The sequence below is a fragment of the Paracoccidioides brasiliensis genome (assembly GCF_000150735.1).
Source record: "Paracoccidioides brasiliensis Pb18 unplaced genomic scaffold supercont2.11, whole genome shotgun sequence".
Lineage (NCBI taxonomy): Eukaryota > Fungi > Ascomycota > Eurotiomycetes > Onygenales > Ajellomycetaceae > Paracoccidioides > Paracoccidioides brasiliensis.
The window spans coordinates 260,299-276,560 of NW_011371368.1; the positions used below are offsets into that span (position 1 = coordinate 260,299).

General features: G+C 46.1%; 4 protein-coding genes across 4 annotated transcripts; 3 read left to right on the forward strand and 1 right to left on the reverse strand.

The window, feature by feature from the left end:
- Nucleotides 1-984: 984 nt before the first annotated feature.
- PADG_07334 (uncharacterized protein) lies at nt 985-1,889 on the forward strand (the record flags this gene model as incomplete). Its single annotated transcript, XM_010764515.1, has 2 exons — nt 985-1,117; nt 1,195-1,889. The coding sequence occupies 2 exons, from the start codon at nt 985-987 to the stop codon at nt 1,887-1,889; spliced, it is 828 nt and encodes a 275-aa protein (XP_010762817.1).
- Nucleotides 1,890-2,263: 374 nt separating this feature from the next.
- On the forward strand, nt 2,264-5,055 carry PADG_07335 (phosphatidylinositol 3-kinase VPS34; the record flags this gene model as incomplete). The annotated part of the gene is made up of 2 exons (XM_010764380.1): nt 2,264-2,322; nt 2,379-5,055. The coding sequence occupies 2 exons, from the start codon at nt 2,264-2,266 to the stop codon at nt 5,053-5,055; spliced, it is 2,736 nt and encodes a 911-aa protein (XP_010762682.1).
- A 723-nt stretch (nt 5,056-5,778) lies between these two features.
- Nucleotides 5,779-6,905, forward strand: PADG_07336 (uncharacterized protein; the record flags this gene model as incomplete). The annotated part of the gene is made up of 2 exons (XM_010764516.1): nt 5,779-6,042; nt 6,117-6,905. 2 exons carry the CDS (start codon nt 5,779-5,781, stop codon nt 6,903-6,905), a joined length of 1,053 nt encoding a protein of 350 aa, XP_010762818.1.
- Nucleotides 6,906-7,082: 177 nt separating this feature from the next.
- Nucleotides 7,083-16,179, reverse strand: PADG_12281 (myosin 1; the record flags this gene model as incomplete). The annotated part of the gene is made up of 6 exons (XM_010764621.1): nt 7,083-7,835; nt 8,687-9,133; nt 9,214-15,205; nt 15,266-15,450; nt 15,515-15,658; nt 15,730-16,179. 6 exons carry the CDS (start codon nt 16,177-16,179, stop codon nt 7,083-7,085), a joined length of 7,971 nt encoding a protein of 2,656 aa, XP_010762923.1.
- Nucleotides 16,180-16,262: the final 83 nt, after the last annotated feature.

Genomic DNA, 16,262 nt, shown 5'->3' on the forward strand with positions numbered 1-16,262 from the left:
TTGACCTGATTTTGTTTTGTTTTATTTTAAGACTTTGATTCCCCCTTTTATCTACGGAGTATTGCTCCGCGTTTTATTCATTCTTCCTGTTATTCTCTTGCTGTCTTATAAGTGTATCTTTCGCTTTAAATTTTTATCTGGCTGCACGATAGGTAGGCTCTTGCTGTTGTGGTCGTCAACATTTCAATTCAAATTCTTCGATTCATTTATTCTATCCAGCACTATCATTGAAATCCGGAATATGCATGGGCTACATCCGATGTATTCCTTTCGCTCTTCTCGGATTCTAGCAGAACGTGTGGAGATGAATGCCGCTTGAGTCGAAATTAAACAGGGTATATTCGAATCATATGAGAATTGATGTCTAAAATCCATGTTTGCGTCTCCAACTATGTATATTCCGTACACCACTTACATTTGTAGGCGTACATCGCGGGTTGTGTTTGACGCACGAGTGGGCGGTCTGGGATGTTTTAGTTACGTCATTGGTGGCCACTAGTTAGTTAACGTGGTTTGCGACTTTCCAACCAACCCGCTGCAGAGTTACCAACCTCCTTTCATGAGCAACAATGCGACAAGAACTGCATTTATGAGTGGAATAAATCTTGGTGTCCTTTCGCTCTCGACATGTGATAGTACACTTTTCGCCACCTTTTGAATCTCAAACTATATGAATGATTAATGTTCTTCCCCAAGTCATCAATTCTTGTCCACCCCCAAGCTATTTCAACCTTCCTCCCTCCTCATGGTATCACCCAAGTTCATTTCTGTTCCTATTCTTTGATATTCTTCCCTTCATTTTCTGGTTCGCTGAATAGGCGTTGTTTACATTCGTATACCGTCCTCACAGAACGAGCTCCATTGCTTAGCAACAACGAATTTGTCGAGCAAGTGATAACCCTGCCAAAGCATTTTCAACATTTTACCAGTGTTGGGCGACCGCTTCTCAAGCAAGTAGCATCTGGTTCAGCTTATTTTGGAACGATGCCTTCTATGCTGGTTCCTTCACGGCCGAATGATGTAATGGTGGTACGGAAAGTCCACGATGATATAATTACTTTGAATGTTCCTTTCTATCGCTTTGGGCACGCAAGAATCGGAGGACGGTGTACAATCGGTAAGTTATGACTCAGCACTAAATGAACAATAATTTGTGATATCGTTGAGCTCATTTGCTAATGGTGGGTGCCCTAGTTCGTCTCCAAAGTGGCCCTCTAGTTGTTTTCTCTCCAGTCGCTCTCACAGCAAAAGCAAGGGAGGCTATCACTTTATTGGGTGGGGATGTTAAGTACATTGTTGCTCCGGATATGGAACATCACATATTCTTAACCCCTTGGAAAGAAGCCTATCCAAACGCCCAAATCATCGCGCCACAGGGCCTTAAAGAAAAGCGGGAGAAAAATTCCGAGACGAGAGGTCTTCAACAATACGACCATGTCTTCACAAAAGCGAACAAGAGGACTTTGAGAATATCAGACGAGTTCCATGCCGGCTTTGACTTCGAATATGTCAACTCTCACCCTAGTCACGAAATTGTCCTGCTACACAAGCCCTCCAGGACCCTTATTGAAGCAGATTTATTTTTCAACCTCCCTGCCACAGAGCAATTTTCACAATCTGGCGAGTCGGCCACTCAGGGTGTCCTGACCAAGATATTTCATGTTTTTCAGTCAGCAGCGCCGCCTGCTACCTGGCAGAAGCGGTTTATCTGGTATGTTCTGTCAGCGCCAGATCGTAAGAGTTTTGGGGAATCCGTAGCTACGATTGAAGGGTGGGATTTTGATCGGATAATACCATGTCATGGAGATGTGATTGAGAGCGGAGGCAAAGCGGTATTCTGTAATTTGTTTGAATGGCACTTAGAGGCGGCTAGAGAGCACACGCAATGAAGGTTTTGCTATTTTTGACAAGTTTCTGTTTAGGAGGGATTGAAGTTCCCCTTTGTATTTATCAGCATTGTACAACCCACAAACAAATGAAATGGAAATCGTATGAACGCTATGATCCGTCTCGATTCAATTTTTGGAATTCTACATCAATTCATTCCCAAAGGACGGCTTACGTAATCAGTGGAAACTGCGGCCAGCTAACCAAACAACGTCGGGAAGTTGTTGGGCGCCTGACGTTTAGTTAAATCAACCATATCAACGCAAACTCCACAGGACCAATATCAAGACAGCTGTTGTGAAGATGGAGCTCAACACTAAATGAATGGAAGGAGGAAAACGATGATTCTAACAGCCTAGGAGGCCAGCATATTGTAATGGACACCTATACCTTTGCAACATCTGCCCAGGTGGATTTACCGATCCATCTAAAGATGTGAGCACCTCCCGGCTAGATAACTTCCATTCGCCATAACTAACGCTCTCCATTAGATGCAGCTTGGAAGGAAAACAGAAATCGGTACCCTTCTCCGTCTTGATCAAGAATCCTGACCTTCGACATCTCGGGTCGAACCAGAGCCCTATTTCCGACCTGTACATCACCGTGCAGCTATGGGCGAGCTCGAAACCTCTAGGCATGCCGGTCCAGACGGCATACAAAGCGTTCAAAACGAGCCGTACATGGAATGAATGGCTTACAGTTCCAGTATCGATTAAAGATGCACCCATCAATAGCCAGCTAGCCATCACAGTTTGGGATCTGTCACCTCTGTGTGGGAACGATGCTTATGGTCATTCTGTTCCCTTCGGAGGGACTACTGTATCATTGTTCGATGAAGACGGTACTCTAAAAAAAGGGAGACAGAAGTGTAAAATCTATAGACACAAGGCGGCAGATGGACTTTCGAATACCACGACACCTTCCACACCGGTACAAAAACGGCGCCTATTTCCACATATAGACCATGGCCTTACCCCGGAAGAAGAGGAGTTGGAGCGTTTGGAAAAGCTCTTAAAAAAACATGAAATGGGCGAGATCCCCCGAGTTGACTGGCTGGATCAACTTGTATTTCGGGCGGCGGAGAAGAAAAAATTAGAGGCCGAGGAATCTGCAAGAAAGAATGCAATACGGAACAACGCTGCTAGGGAAAAGGCCCGAACCAAGTCAAATCGCGAGGCAAACAACCTCGATGATGACGAAACAGATGATATAAATAATAATGAAGAGAACTTCGTCCTCTACATCGAATTTCCACGTTTTGATTTTCCCATTGTTTTCGAAGACTTTGAATACCCTCGTCCACCGATATCCTCTTATTCTCAGCAACCTATGTCGGGATCTAACTCTACCCTCAAGCCCCCTCCGGAAGTCTGTTTAGGCCCCGATATAGATGGCGCGGGGAATGAAGATGATATCCATCGAATAATTCGAATATATGACCCTGAGGTCGGCCAGAAAGGAAACCCTTGCGAGGACAAACATCGAAGACTGGTTCGTAGTCATCGAACGGGCATTATGGATCGCGACCTCAAGCCAAATCCGAAGATTCGTGATGAATTGCATGATATCATGTTATATGGCCCCACAGAAGAACTCAACTCCGAGGAGAAAGACCTTGTGTGGAAGTTCAGGCACCACCTCACTCGGGACAAGAGAGCCCTGACTAAATTTGTGAAATCTGTGAATTGGCAAGATGTTAGCGAAGCCCGACAGGCTGTTGAAATACTTCCTAAGTGGACCGAGATTGATGTAGACGATGCATTGGAACTTCTTGGGCCGACCTTTGACAACCCCGCTGTACGGGCTTACGCTGTTGACCGGTTGAGGAAATCCGATGATGAGGAGCTTCTTTTATATCTGTTGCAACTAGTCCAGGCCTTGAAGTTCGAAACAATACCCAATGAGGTTTCTGAGGATGTAACTCGAGATTCTTCGCTGACTAGTTTCCTAATTAGCCGAGCCGCAAATAATCCACTTCTTGGATGCTATTTTCATTGGTACCTCATGGTCGAGTGTGACGATGCAGGCCCTAGCACCATTTCCGTCCATCGCAAACTATTCGCTCGTGTTGAGTACTATTTCATGGTCGAGCTGGAGAAACATAACCCCGAGCAGAGGAAAGTCCTGTTACGACAAGGTGAACTTATCACAATTCTCACTAAAATCGCCAAGGATATTCGTTTCTCCAGAGTGAACCGTGCTGTCAAAATCGAAAAGCTGAAGAAGTTTTTGACGGACCCTAAAAATGAACTTGCCACCATTGACCCACCTCTCCCGCTCCCCCTGGATCCCGAAGTTCAGGTTACCGGTTGCTTCGCGGAGGGTTCCAATGTTTTCAAGTCTTCACTCTCTCCTCTCCTAATCAATTTCAAACTCACCGATGGACGAAAATATCCAGTAATTTTCAAGGTCGGAGACGATTTGCGACAAGACCAGCTGGTTATACAAATAATCAGTCTGATGGATCGCCTCTTGCAAAAGGAAAATTTGGACTTGAAACTCACACCCTACCGTATCATTGCCACAAGTGCCAATGCCGGCGCGATGCAATTTATCCCTTCAACATCCCTATCAGCAGCATCCGCAAAACACAAGGGCTCAATCCTTACATATCTGAAAGCGAACAATCCAGACGACAATGAACCGTTGGGTGTCCGCAAAGAAACCATGGATACTTATATAAAATCATGCGCTGGCTACTGCGTGATCACTTACCTTTTAGGTGTTGGGGATAGACATCTAGACAACCTTCTTCTTGCACCCGATGGACATTTCTTCCATGCCGATTTTGGCTTTATTTTAGGCCGTGATCCAAAACCATTTGCGCCCATGATGAAACTCTGCAAAGAAATGGTAGAAGGTATGGGTGGAGCGTCGTCTCCCAATTATATCCAGTTCAAACAATATTGTTTTACGGCGTACACCACCCTGCGCAAATCCGCAAACCTAATCCTCAACCTCTTCAGTTTGATGGTCGATGCAAACATCCCTGACATCCGCGTCGAGCCAGATAAGGCTGTTTTAAAAGTGAAAGAGAGATTCCATCTGGAGATGAGTGAGGAGGAGGCAATTCGCCATTTTGAACAGCTGATCGGCGATAGCGTGAATGCTATATTTGGAGTTGTCATTGACCGCCTTCACGATTTCGTTCAAGGGTGGAGGGCGTAGTTACCCATTCTATCTCTATCCAGATTCACTGTTGACATATAAAATTTACCACTAATATTCTCTAGGTTTATTTTTGGATGGTGGCACTCGGAACACTGGGCTGAGAGATATCGGCGCTGGGAAATATTGGATTTTGGCTGGCATATTTGGGGGTTAGTTGTACTCTTAACATACATGTGCATAGAAAGAAATACCATATGCCCTAGCATTGGCTAGATAGGTTAATACGACTTGGATTTTCATGGTCTTCGTATTTCCGAAATGGGTTTGACGCTTCGACAAATATAATTTCCTTAACTATTTAAAAGACCATATCGGAAGTATTTAGGCCATTGTAGATAATTGTGCCAGCACAGAGCTGTTATTTTGCCCCTCACAAATCGCCTTTTTATTTAATTTTTATTGAGCATGATTTAGCAATCTTTGTCTCGGGATTGGACTGAGGCATTCGGCCCGAGTAGCCACAACCAAAACAATATCCCGATACCAAGAGCCGCCGGAGTCGGCATTTTATTGTTCCACATTTGAGACTTGCAAAGACTATTTTTTTTAGTCATCCCAGGTCACTCCTCAGTAACTAGTTAGAGCTTGAGAAAATAGTTGCTCATCTGCCAATTAGCATCACTTTGCCAGGGACCCATCTCGATCTTTTGTATGTGAATCCATTCCCAATTTCTCTCAACTTCACTTTGTCTGGGGGTACCGTTTCGCCGTGCCCCCATGATGGCTTCCACATTCGTACCCCGGAGATTCTTCCCAGCAATTGACAGCATTCCACGTACATACTTTTTGGGACATCATAAAGCTGCGCTTGAAAGAATGAAGAACATGTTATCAACCATTGATCATGTCATTGAATGCAGAGATTTTCGCATCCCTGCCACTTCGATCAACCCACTTTTCGAGGAAGCTTTGGGTGAGAAGTCGAGATGGATCATATATACTAAAAGGGATCTTGGAGGAGATCTCAGGCTGGAAAACCAGAAAGTGAGCATCTCGGACTAACTGTATTATGTCTTCTTATTTACATACATATACTGATGTCTCCCTAATCTACATAGCGTGAGAAAATGATTCAGCGTTGGAATCGGGGTTCGAAAGTTTTCTTTGCTAGCCAATTTAATAACAACACTATCGTTCCGATCGTTAAGAGCCTTAAAAGGCACCCTTTCAACATACACAAAATCACAGGAGTTCGAATTCTTGTCGTAGGAATGCCCAATGTTGGAAAATCAAGTTTGATCAACGCCCTCCGAAAATATGCCATGAAAAGAAAGAACAAAGTGGCTAGGACTGGTGCAGATCCTGGTGTGACGAGGAGAGTTGGAACTGGGATCAAAATCATTGAGAGAAGTCGGGGCTCGGTATATGTGCATGATACACCTGGGGTCTTTGTGCCATACATGCCAGATTCAGAGAGCATGTTGAAGCTTGGGATTTGTGGTTGCTTGAAGCATTCTATTATCCCGATTATTACGTTAGCTGACTATTTGCTCTATCAAATCAACCTCCACAAACCAAGTATATATGCGAAATACTCACCACCAACGAATGATATAGTTCATTTCTTGGAGGCCTTTGCTGCAAAAACAGGAAGTTTGGCTAAAGGCGGTATTCCAAATATAGACATTGCAGCTGACAAGATGATCCGCATGTTTCAAAATGGAAAACTGGGAACTTTTATTATGGACGATATATTGAGCGTCACTTTGCAGCTGAAGGAGGAGAGATTGGCTGCCATGGGGGGAAGTCTTAACCAGGCGAAGAAGGCAGAGAAATTGGAGAAGAAGGGCTCGAACTCGGATATCGTGCAGACGGAAGTGGAGACGTATAGACGAGTTGACTATTGAAGTTACCTCTAATTCCGCATGATTATTTAAGATGAATTTTTTACATTATGTATTCACAGATATGCCTAGGGTAACGAATTTAATACTTTATGAACATGTAGGCAAACATGAAACGTTTTATTCCGTAAAACCGTAAAAAACGCCAACCAACCAGGAAAATAGTATATCATCATGCTATCAACGGATTTTGTCAAGCAATCTCCTCCGTCGCCGATCTACTAATTCTTCTTGTACTTCCTCGAGGGTAGGTAGCCTCCACTCAATACCGTCCCCGCTATCACCAGGCAGCGGTTCCCACCCATCGACTGCCTCGTCCTTCCCATGCTGCAACATATTTTCAAAAGCCTCCTTTTCTTTCTGCCTTTCATACTCCAACAGCGTCCCATCCTCCTCATCTAGCCCATATCCAAAATAAGCAGCATCAACATTTCTTCGAGTCAAATCCCCTACCCTGCCCCCACCATCATCTTCCTCTCGACCCGTCTTGCTTTGTTTTCGTGCAGCAGCCTCAAACATCTCCTTGACACCTGGAAGCTCCCTCGCCCTCCCGAAATATCGATAGCCTTTCCCACCACCCGGTATCTCCCTGCCATCATCGTCATACACCCTCCCACCACCACGTGTATAGTTCGGCCCTCCAAGATTCCGTATCTGTACCTCCCACATCCACTTTTCCCGCATGGCCTTATTGATCTCGTCATTCAAGTCCCGGATCTGGTAATCGCTCAAACTCTGGTCCTGGATGCGTGAGACCTTGCGCGAAATTTCCTTCAGCACTTGTCCCCGCCATTTCTCGCATACGGGAATCGAAGTTACAGATGTGATGGCTTTGGGGCGGCGGGTCCGGCCAATATCGAGAATTCCGAGGTCTGCAGCTTGTGCGGCGCGGAAGCGAAAAAGCATAGACTGTGCTTTTTCACTGTTGCGAGCCTACATATCAGGTTGATTCTAGTTAGTTATTTTATGTTTTCGTAATGCGGAGAACTATAGGCCTCACCATCGCTACGTTGTGATGTGACAAAGAGACGCAAAGATGGCGACGATAGGATAAAACGAATTGAAGTAAACGTAGTTCTGAATCCGGTTATCCCCTCTCGCAGAAAATATTGGTGAACGGCGTAGAGCAGAAGGGTGAAGTGAAGGGGTGGGTGCTGGGTATCAAGGCGATTGCTATGCGGAGATTCAGGTTTTGATGTTGTCTGGTGTGAATGCAGCTTTGCCTAATCGAGTTAGCGTGGGCGCAGATACTTGAGCGGCTCATCATCAGCCCAAACCACATTCCTCCGTGCTCTTTACGCAGTCTATTTTCAGAACAGAACCAAATATATTGTTAAAGAAGGGGAATTAAATAATCTCATGCGGTGTATAATTTGGCAATCCACTGGCAGGAATGGGTGTTTACAATATGCCCCAGAAACATGGAGGATTCCGTCCATAATCGAATTAACAGTATCAAAAACATCATCTACGCTCAACTTTGAAATGTTAAACAGAAACCAACGACAAAAAGGACAAACATAGATTGAACAAACTGGATCATTCCATCGAAATCAACTTTCCAGGACAACTCATAGCCTAATTCATGCATCCATGACAAACACAACCCCCCGCCTACTCCACTACTCCATAAAGACAATGATTCAAAAAAGGAGAGAAAAGAAAGATTATGACGATGACGCCAGTCATCCCTTCATCACCCTAAGTGTCTCACGCAAAAACATGAATCTTCATAAAAGAGTTCATAGGAAACCCTTGGAGTTACTCATTTTGCGCTGAGGCACCTCGATAGGGCCGTTTAGTCCAGGGCCAACGTAGACACCACTACCGCGACGACTCCCATTGACACCCCCGAATCGATCGCTGATCTCACTTAAACCAGTCATGGTACCACTGCGTCCCATTGCGCTGCCTCTCTCCACTCGCAGTCCCTTCCAACCCTCCAGTTCCCGCTCCAACCGCAATGATTTCTCTCGCTCTTCGCGCAATTCTCTCTCGGCCCGACGGGCTTGGAGCTGATTTTCCGAGTCATTTGATTGAAGATCTTCAATAGTTTTGAGGAGCCGATCGATTTTGTCACGGGACTTCGAAATATCATCAGATAGCTGTTCATTCATCTTGTCGCGACGCTCAATCTGGGATTTAAGGTCTTTTACGGTACGGTCAACATTGCGGACAGATCGTTGCTCAGCCTTCCGCTTCGATTCTTGGTCATCCAATTGAGCTTCGAGCTACATTAGATTGGTGGTTAGTCCTAGAATGTTTCGAGGTGATACATAATATGCAGTTGTTGGGTGCGTGGGAATCTCACCTCTTGTATCCGTTTATGCAAAAATCTCACGTCTTGACTAGCGGAGGTATATCCCTTAGTCTCCAAATCGACACATTTCAACTGTGCCTCCTTGAGTTGCTTTTCTAAAGCCACCTTTTCTTTGAAGAGTTGAGCAGTCGACTCGCGCTCTGCTACAATTTCTTTCTGTATTTCCGTTGCTAGAGCTTCTGCCCGCCTCATCTTTCCGACCGCGGCTGAAGACAGGTCTTCGTGCTGTGCGAGTTTAGCCTTTAATTCAAGAAGTTCACGGTCCATTTCAGCGGCGTTGCGCATTGAGGGGTTTTCGCCTTGTGCAAGCTCAGCCAGGCGATCAGACGCCTCATTGAGACGCGCTTCAAGACCTCTCTTCTCTTTCAGCAGTGCGTCTCTTTCACCAGTAACATCGTCGATGGAGGTTCGAAGTCCGCGAACCTGGGACAGAAGGGAAACTACCTTGCTCTGGGCATCGTTATGAGCGTTTACGGCTTCGTCGCGCGAAATAGATATATCATGCAAAGTCATTTCCAGCCGAGACTTCTCCTTGGCCCATGTAGAGCTGTTCATAACTTCGTCATCCCACTTGGATCGAAGCTCTTCAATTTCTTCTCGCAGTCGAGTGTTTTCGCCACGGATATGGAGCACGTTCTCGCGCTCGACCTCTAGCTCGTTTGTTACGATCGAGAGTTCCATTTGGTACTTCTTTCTCGTTTGCTCCAGTGAGGTTTCCCTATCTTCAATGTCCATAGCGCGCTGGCTCCTGTAGTCTTCTAGCTCATTTTGGAGCCTCCTCTTTGCTTGCAGCGCTGCGTCGAGGTCAGCGGCTAGGTCCTCAACTTTCTCTTCGTAGGACTGTGTCTGGCGCTGTAAGTCTTCAACAAGGCTATCCATTTGCTTTCTTTCCGCCATAATGGTCGCGCACATGTCTTCTGCCTCCTTGGCTTGTGCCTTGGAAAACTGTTCGGCACGAGTCGCCTTTAGCACAGCAATTTCAGCCTGTTCAAGCTTGGCAAAATATTCATCAGCACGACCCTTATAGAGATCTAGGCTTGATGTCAAATCAACGACCTTGGAAGCTTCTGCATCCAACCGGATTTGAAGGTCGGCAAATTCTTGGAGCAGCTGGGCGCGACTGGCAGCATCTTGTTCCCGAGAAAGTTGTGATTCCTTCAATTCGGAATTTGCATCTCGTAGCTCGACTTCAAGATTTGCCCTTGCATGCTTAATCTTTTCTAATTGGGCTTTTGCATCTGTTAAATCTGCCAATGCACTCTTGTGGACCTGGACGATTGATTTCCTCGCCTGCTCCTGGGAGTTAAGCAAACCATACAGTTCCTCATGAGATTTGGCTTGAACGTCTCGCAGGGTCAACTCTCCAGAATGAATGCTCCGTTCTAAAGCAGACACCTTTTTGGCAGAGTCGTCAAGTTTCTCATGAAGGCGGCCATTTTCGCGTTCAAGCATTTGCATTCGTCGAATCGAAGGACTCTCATCTTGCCACGCATCTCGGACCGGGGTGGATCTCTCAAGTTGGCTTTGGAGATGCCGATTTTGCATTTCGGTAAGCTGAAGTTGATTTTGAAGCATTTCTATCTCAGAAGCAGTATCCATCCGTTTCTGGAAAGCCACGGTGTCAACAGTTCTGTCAGATCGACCAGAGTTATTAGCACCGTCAGCAAAATTATACCGGCGATTGTTGGGTGTGGAAGGATTCGAGAAGCGCTTGACAGGCTCGGAATTTTTTCTGAAATGGTTTGGCGAACGCGATACAGCAACCTGGTTTTGATCAATCTCTTCAAGCAGCGCCCGCTTCGAAGACGAATATCGAGCATCTAGCTCGGCCATCTCGTCCGCATGACGCCTGCGCATTTCAGATAGTTGGCTCTCGGCGCGAGCACACTTCTCTTCAGTAACCCGAAGTTTGTTTTGTACTGATTCCAGAACTACAGCCATGTCTACGTTCTTCGAAATATCCGGCTTCACAGCCTCCCAGGAGCTCGAATTTTCATTTGCTTCCGGATTAAAAACTTTGTGAAGAAGGACCAACTGATGATGACAATCCTGAAGTTCTTTATTTGTTTGGTCAACCGCAGCCTGAAGTTTCCGCGTGTTGGCCTGTGCCTGGATTCTTAACTGTCGTTCAGTTTCAAGGTTTCTGTTAGCTTCTGCAAGCTGGATATTGGATGCGGATGCTGCTTTCTCTGCACTTCGGGTGGCCTTGTGTTCTCTAGTGACTTCATGGTTGAGATCTTCCACATTTAGAGCTAGTTTCTCCTTCTGCTTCTCGAGTGACGTGATAGATAGTTGTGCATCTGCTAGATGTCGTGAAAGCTGCTTATTTACATCTTGCAGTCGAGTCTTTTCATTTTGGAGTTGCACCATCCTCGATCGCTGTGTGTCACCAGCCCGTGAATTCGAACGTGCAATTTCAAGGTTCTTCTGCTGGATCTTGTTAAGGAGTGCCCTGTTGTCATTTTCGGATGCAGTGAGCCGTCCCTTGATAGTCACGAGCTCCCGCTCCATGCGCTCCTTATGTTGATCATGGCGGATACGGAAGTCCTCAGACTCTGCCATTGTTTGAGTCAATTCTTGTATTTGTGTGGCAAGGCGAGCCCGCTCTTTTTGGGTTTTGTTCAGTTCTTCTACTGTAGCCTCAAGGTCGCGCCGCAAACTTGCTTGTCGTTCACTAGCTTGTGCGGCGTTTTTCTTTTCAATTGCAGCCTCGGCATCCAAACGAGCGCTTTCAACCTTAGCGAATCGCTCCCTCAAACTTATTAACTCCCTTTGCAGTTCTTTACGAGAATCCTCAGCTGCCGTGCGGGCTTCCATGGCTCGCCGTAAGGTGTCCTGTTGGATGTACATTTCTTTTTCGATGATGATCTTTGAGTCATTGAGATTGTCAAACTCATGTTTGAGTTGAGCATATTTGTGTTCACCGAGCATTTGCACGTCGTCTCTGGATTGTCTCTCGCGACTAAGATCAGCTTGAACCTGGTAGAGTTGCGCCTTGAGATCTTTGACTTGTTGATCAAGCATTTTTCGACTCTGTCCCGCCTCAGCGTCTTCGGACATCTTCGCCTCTAGTAGCTTCTTCACATCTGCAGCCTCACGTTCCAGGTTCTTCTTCTCCGACATCATAGCATCTGTTTGCGCCTGGAGATCACGGAGGCGTTGCTGCATATCATTGTGCCGGCTTGCGAGAGATGTCTTTTCAGCTTCCAGGGATTTCTTCTCCGACTCCAATTTCTTGACATCTCCACGAAGGATTGTAATTTCCCCCTCCTTTCGCCTGACCAATTCTTCATACCCAGTGGATGTGGATGATAAGTCGGATATCTGCTGACGAATCGATCTGTTTTCTTCGATGAGATCCTTGACTTGCTTTTTGGAAACCTGAAGCTCCTTAGCTGCATTGGCGAGCTCGATGCCGAGGTCCTGGTCAGTTTTGAGCAGCTTATCTTCAAGATCTTGTAATTTCTGCTCCTTCAAGCTGAGGTGACTTTTGAGCATCTTGATTTCCTGGGATAAACCATCAACCTCGTCATCCCGTTTTCGATGATTATTCTCAATATCATTTAACTGAGCATGGAGTTCAGATATTTGAATCTGGAGTTCCTTTTTTTCTGATTCAAGGCGGCTCATTATTTGGGCAGCTTGCTCGAGTTGCGAACGCCGAAGCTCCAACTCCTCCTCTATCTTCTTTTTGGATGCAATCAGCTCATCTAGCTGGTCTTCCAAATTTTCCTGATCCGCAATCGCACCAGATAACTTTTCAGTGAGCTCGATTTCACGAAGTTGGAGTCGCTTGAAGATTTCTTCTTTATCCAGAGCCAAAGTCCGCTCACTCTCAAGCGTCTTCCTAATCCTGTGTACCTCGGCTTCTGCCCTCCGTCGCTCTTCTTCCAATTTCTGACGTTCCAAAATGTCATTTTTGGCTTTCTCCTCAAGTTTTCGAATTTGCTCATCGCGCTTTTTCACCTCCCCTGCAGTTAGAGTTGCTCCTAGGAGCGGCTTCATCCGTACAAACAACGTCCACCATGGCGATGATTTTAGATTTAGATAGACGTGGAAGTTTCGTTGGATGATGCGAGTGGCTTCCGTACGGTAAAGTCGCTTGTTCGCAATGTGCCTCTGTACAAACCCCCTGGCAACAGACTGGAATCTCGTCATGATGTCGCGTATATGGGTATCTCTTTGCTCCTCGAGCTCAGCAAGCACACCGGCCCTAAAGAATATCTTCGTTAAACCAACGCGATATAAAGATTTATCCAATCCCAGGTTTTCCACCATTATTTTAGCTGCATTCTGCCCGTCGAGGTATCCTTTTGGCATTGTAGGGCACAGGACCTCATACCGCTGCCGGAACTCCGCGAACGGAAGGCGGTTGGGGAATCCAGTACGAGCAATCCGAATTCCTTCTAGTACACCATTGCAGCGGAGTTGATCTAGTACCAAAGGACCGTTGAATAGCTTAGGTCGCTTTTTATGATTAGGCAAGATACAACGGACGAAGTGAGGATGGGTAGAGTGCAGTTGCGCCATGAGGCTTGAAAGTTGCTCCTTATGTCTCTGGGCCACAGTACGGAATAACCCTTTCTTTACACGGCTCTTCGATAATCCGTATTCTTCGTCAGAATCGGCACAGTCGGCAAAGAGGTTGGCGATGTGTTTATCGTTTGAGAAGGATAAGAGTCGAGTGACGTTGTCGTTCATAGGATCCTTGTTCTTCTCCAGCCAACCCTCAGTGGAGTACTCAACCTCAGCTGCGTAGTGGGTAAGGGTAAATCCCTGGCTTAATCGGGAAGAGCGGTATTTCGGGGATTTGCGATCCCAGAGCGAATGAAGTTTTTCGGTAAATGACTTATCAGTAGCCTTAGGCATCACGCAATCTTCATCCAGGCAGGAGAATATACCAATTGGATTAGGCAGCTCGATGAGATCGATTGTCGGTTGAAGGTCCTTCCCAAAATCGATAAATTGCCATTCGATTTGTTCCCTGGCATACTCTTCTTGTTCCAGCACAAACATGTGATGGTTAAAAAATTGCTGGAGCTTTTCATTTGTATAATTGATACAGAGTTGTTCAAAGCTGTTGTTCTCGAAAATCTCGAAGCCTGCGATATCGAGTACCCCAATAAAATAGCTGTCATCGCCTGCCGTACCACTACAGTCTAGTTGGTTATTGATTCGGGTAACGAGGTCGCCAAATCCGCGTTCGTATATACCTTTTGCAAGTGCCTCAAGACCGAGGCGGACTTGTTCGGGGGTCTGGACCTTCTCTACCCATTCTCTCCCAGCCTTGACCTTGGGGTGAAGTAAACCTTTTACAAATGGTTCCACGGGAATGCCTAAAAGCTGGCAAGCGATTGTAGCACTTTGATATCCTTCAGGCGTCAGTATCGCCTGGTCCGCTCGAAGACTTTCCTTGGCTACGCTGATATTTCCCAGATGCATAACCGCGGCCACAGTTCGCAAAATTGATAGTTGGTCGTTATCAGAAAAATTCATGATACCAAAAGCTTCGATGAGAGAATTCCATTCATCAATGTCCGAAACGCCTGAAATCGAGTCATTTCCCTCCCGCGTAAAACCAAAATCTTCAACACCAAGGTCAGAAAGCCAGAGAAGCCGTCTCAACTCGCTGTCTGCACCACGCAAAAGCTGGTAAAATATATGATAGTTTCGTTCTTGGGGATTAAGTTTCACGACACGAGACTTTTCTAGGAGATACCAGTCGATGAAAGCTCCACAGATCTGGCCTGCCCGTGAAAATTCAATTCGAATGAACTTCCCAAAGCGCGATGAGTTGTTGTTCCGCACGGTTTGTGCATTGCCGAATGCTTCGAGAATTGGATTCGCCCTTAATATTTGTTGGGAAAGGTTGGAATATTGCTTGTTAGTAGAGCGGCCTTGCGGGCTCTCTGAGGACGCAACAGCAGCAAGGTATTGGATCACCTTTTTCGTGTTCTCTGTCTTACCCGCTCCAGACTCGCCGCTTCACGTATGTCAGTTGCTTGTGTCTCTTTAATTGCGACGCGTGAAAAAAGGAACTTACGTCACTAGGATACTCTGGTTCTGTCCCTCTTCGACAAGGTTGCGAAATGCTTGGTCTGCCATTGCAAAAATATGCGGGCGTGTGTCTTCACGTGTTCGTCCTTTATATAACTTCACATACTTATTCGTGTATATAGGCAATGGACAGTAAGGATTGATTGTAACCAAGAAAAGGCCAGAGTAAGTCTAGAGCTTCCAATTAGCATACGATTCAATGTTGACAACCGAGTAGAACCAGAATTCCTCTCACGTATATCAAGTCCGATTTATACCTCGTGTGCAAATTGTGGACGACGGAGCCCTCATTTAGATGGGTAAGCTCAGCCATGTCGTCTGCTTTGTCGAACTTTGCTGGATTAACTTTATCGACGCTCTCAGAATCGACATGCCGTTGCTGGCAAAAGTTGGTGTCAGCATGCACACTCCACAGCACTCCGGGCACTCCAATTAACATTTAACACGTACACCTCCCTCGTCGCATTCGACCAATAATCGGCCATCCTGCATCTCTTCCAGTACCATTCCGCGGATGAATGCCTTCTCCGGGTCCCTCAGCCAAACATATCGCTTTCCTGAAAAGTCATTGTCGCCCTCTATGCCACGGATCTGATCAGCACCTCTCCGTAGCTCTTCCGATTTTATGAATTGAGGAGCAAATGTATTTGAAACGGGTAGATTGGTCTTTGAATTTGAGTGATGTCTATTATGGGAGGGAAAAGACCCTCCTGAGCTCGTTGGAGAAAAGGATGCATTACGGGTATGCCCCGATGGCTGTGTGGCTACGGGAGTTGTAAATGCAACAGACTTGGGTCTGGGGGCGGATGCGGGAGCTGGTTGGGGTTGTGGGGAAGCTGACGGAGAAGCTCGAGTGAAGGGGTTGCTACGTCTCGAAGACGGGCTCTGTGGAGGAGCCATTCTCAGACGATCGGGAGGTTTTGTTTTTGTAAGCCGATTGAGCTCATGAGGTCAACGTTCCTTTACTGGGCCGTATATATCGC